This window comes from Ruditapes philippinarum, unplaced genomic scaffold, assembly GCF_026571515.1.
Source record: "Ruditapes philippinarum isolate M1 unplaced genomic scaffold, ASM2657151v2 ctg3655_1_1_1_1, whole genome shotgun sequence".
Classification (NCBI taxonomy): Eukaryota; Metazoa; Mollusca; class Bivalvia; order Venerida; family Veneridae; genus Ruditapes; species Ruditapes philippinarum.
The window spans coordinates 1-3,530 of record NW_026861741.1 but is presented as its reverse complement, the minus strand read 5'-3'; the positions used below and the strand labels follow the sequence as shown (position 1 = coordinate 3,530).

The 3,530-nt window shown below is 34.0% G+C and overlaps 1 protein-coding gene across 1 annotated transcript; it reads right to left on the bottom strand.

The window, feature by feature from the left end:
* Nucleotides 1-1,297: 1,297 nt before the first annotated feature.
* Nucleotides 1,298-2,752, bottom strand: LOC132716667 (snaclec coagulation factor IX-binding protein subunit A-like; the record flags this gene model as incomplete). Its single annotated transcript, XM_060699986.1, has 3 exons — nucleotides 1,298-1,440; nucleotides 1,876-2,061; nucleotides 2,471-2,752. Coding segments are annotated over 3 exons (506 nt in total), but the record flags the coding sequence as incomplete, so codon positions are not given.
* Between the last annotated feature and the right edge of the window lie 778 nt (nucleotides 2,753-3,530).

The following is a 3,530-nucleotide window of genomic DNA, read 5'->3' as shown; positions in this document are numbered from 1 at the left end:
AGTCTCTTATGAATACAAAGGTCAAACAGTCAGACATTGTTGAATCGTAGCTATATATACATTGAAAATGATTCTATGTTTTTTAATTAATGCTGGATGCAGGCAGACTCTTTCAATAATCATAAAAGACTTTCTGATATGATCATGTGATAGAGTTTTCACCTAAAGCTACAGAGGACAAGTTCAAGCGCTTTAGATTGTGTTTGATAAACGGGATAGTAGAAAACATACCCCCACGGTTTATTATTTATCAAAGGCCAATACACACCACCAGTCCTGAAGGAACTCCACTGAGGTCCATCAGACTAAAAATTTAAAATCTTGAATTTCTGGCAAAGATCACATAACCCTCTTAATTTTAAATGGTCACAGATGGATGCTCTGAATTTGCGACTCTGAGAAACCTTCTACAAGAATTATGCAATGATACGTTTTGTAATTCCTTTTCCCTCAGAAGCTAATCCATCACACATGCCTGTCATTTTTGTTGCAATTAATCTCAGTTTTATCGCCCATACTATTCAAGACCTATTTACTTTGGGTTTCATCTGTTAGATCTTTTTTGTAGTTGATTTATAAAACTCGAGGTTTGCCAATATCACTGGAATCATTTTTGATATTGAATACGTGCTTCTTGCTTTTGAAGACTTGTTGAAGTGCAATCCAACCGCCGATTTTATTTAAACAAACACGTTTGAACCCCAGTTCTCACATGCATAGAATCAACCGGTGATGTTTGTTATCTGGTTCATGGGTCTTCAAAATTTACGTTTGCTCGAACCGATTAAAGGATGATACATTTTTTTCGTTTTCTATTCCATTTCCGTGATGTTATTTGAACAGGTCGCGAGCAGCATTTTATTACTCGATTCAGGAAGCAGAAGATGTTGAATAATTCAGGTGTTCATCAATTTGCATGGAATAAAGTGCATGCTTGGTGGAAAGAATACTTTTTTCAAAAGTAAAGTTTATCTTGATAAACGGGCGCATGTACTTTTTGCGAAATCATACACAGTTTATCCGACTTGCCACAAAAAACAGTAATTGTCTATACATGTAATTATTTTATTGAATGTACTAAAGCTTGGAATAAGACTTTGCTATCTTAAGAATGAAGGGCTAGGGTATTGTTACCAAACTTAGCCTGTTATAACTTTTTAATTTAATGTCTTTCTATACCTTAATCCTTTTTATAAAAACAACTTTTCCCCTTGAACAAACTAGACTATGACCCTTTATCGAAAACAAAATGTCAGTCGATTTTGTACTGATGTTCTAGCAAAATATTGTGCATACCAGACTCGTTTATTATACTGACTAACAAAAGGAGAACAAACACACGATCTTTTTTTTTCTTTCATTCTGTATTTCTGACGACAGTAAATTCATCTACTCTGACAGTCTATCCGACTATTGTATCCACGTGATGTGGTCGTAGTGCTGAATGATAGAAAATATTTTATTGATATGTACCAAATTATTTCATAAAATAAAGCCAAGTTTACAAAATTATATGAACTGTTCCTAAATATCATAATTCGGTCCTTTTAATAGTATTCAAATACTTTTGATGTTTTAAAGTGTACACTTTTTTAGAATGAGTGAAAACCTTTTAGTTTATACTTTGTTAGAAGCTATAAGCTAATTGGAACACTCTCAAATCCGTTCAGGAATCGACCAGAACTAAGCAATGAGTGTTAAGTTCCTTGCTCAAGGAAACAACGGGATTTGAACACACGCGGCCAGCAATCCTTAGATTACTAGTCCAACGCGTTAACCACTCGCCCATGCCGCCAAACACAAACTATTGATTTTTTTTGTTGTAATAAGAAAGCAGTATATTGAACATAGATTGTACAGTACTTTTGTACTTACAATATTCACAAATAAATGGATTTTGCTGTCCTATGTCACCGAATAGTGTTGTTGAGCCACATATGACGTCATCCCATTTACCGTAGTATGGCGCATAAGGTACAAACAGAACGCAATCTTCGTTATAATGACTGGCTAGATTACCTTTCCTATCCGAATACCAGTTCAGATATATCACATGGTCACCTGGAAGGACATATTTGAAAACAAATATGGACTATATAAACGAACGCATATATAGTCTTGAAGTCTAATTGGTCCTTGTTAATGTAATTATTGTTAAGAGTTTGCCTGATACTAATGTGTATATTGAATGTTTGACAAAAAAAGAAGTCACAGTAATTAAAAGGAATGACAAAGTGATAGGTTCGTCATTTTTTGGAACAATTTAGTTATTTATCTATTTATTTATTCTGCTCTAGAATATGTAAGACGCTGTAGTTCATTATAACTGAATTTTAAGAAAGGAATCGTCTTTTCTTTGATCATAAAATACTTAGGAAAAGTGTGTATCTTCTTTGACTGAATAATTTTAGATGATTGTAAATAACTGAACATTCATACGCCCCGGAACTAGCTATATACTCAGACATACCCGATATCCATTCAAAATTCTCCTCTGTGCGTACGTCATGCAACCCCATCCATACGGCATGATCAAAATTGTAAGATTTAATCCACCTATAAATGTAATCTTGCAGCCCTGGACCGTCGACATGAAAAAGATCGCCGCCTTTGGCCATACAATCCCGCTCTGCTTTGGACCAGATTGTTTTGATCGGAACCAATTCATAGCAATAGTCGCCATATTGAGTGAGGGCGCCACCATCTTCCCGCGTGTACTGATGAAGTTTTGCCGGGCACAAGTTTATGTTTCCTGCCAAAGAAATAGGTGGTATGTTGTTAGTTCCTAAATGTGACCAGTTAGCTTTCCATTGTCTTACAATGTACTGTGGTGAAATCACCGCCAAGTTAAAAAAAAGATACAGTAGCACTTTTTTGGAAAAAAATACTAACACTTAATGGTAATAAAGTTTAATAAATCCCATTTAAAAGAAATATTCATTCCGTGTATACGTATTATATTTGCCTAACCGCACAGTCATAATCGATTGTATCCCTTTACATTTTGGGCGTAACTCTTGTTCTGCCGGAAGTATAATACTTAAAATGTCGGCACAAATGAATTTATCATCGTATTTAAACGATTGTATGTTTATAATCAAATGTTTTACAGTGTTCATAGTTTTGTCACTTGAAAAACTGCTTTTTTTAAAATGATAAATAACATGCGGAAAGGTTATGCGCCTATCTCGAAATCACGGGTCACGGGTGTTGTGGAATGAAAAAATATGTTTTAAAAAGTGTTGCGGCCTTTATCCCCCTTTACCCATTGTTTGGTGTTAAAAATTAAAAGCCTTATTAGTTTTTTCTATAAATAGAATTTCGTTTCTTATTACTAATGCTCTTAGTTTTCTCAGGGGTACTCTTTAATGGGATAAAATCAATCGTCAGGATGACACCCCCCCTTTTGAAAGCAAAGGGAAATTTAAAAAACAAATGTTGAATAAATTTTTTAAAAAAAACCAAAATTTAAAGAACTAAAGGTTTTTTTTAAAACTTTAAAAAATAAAATAACCCAATTACAAAATTTT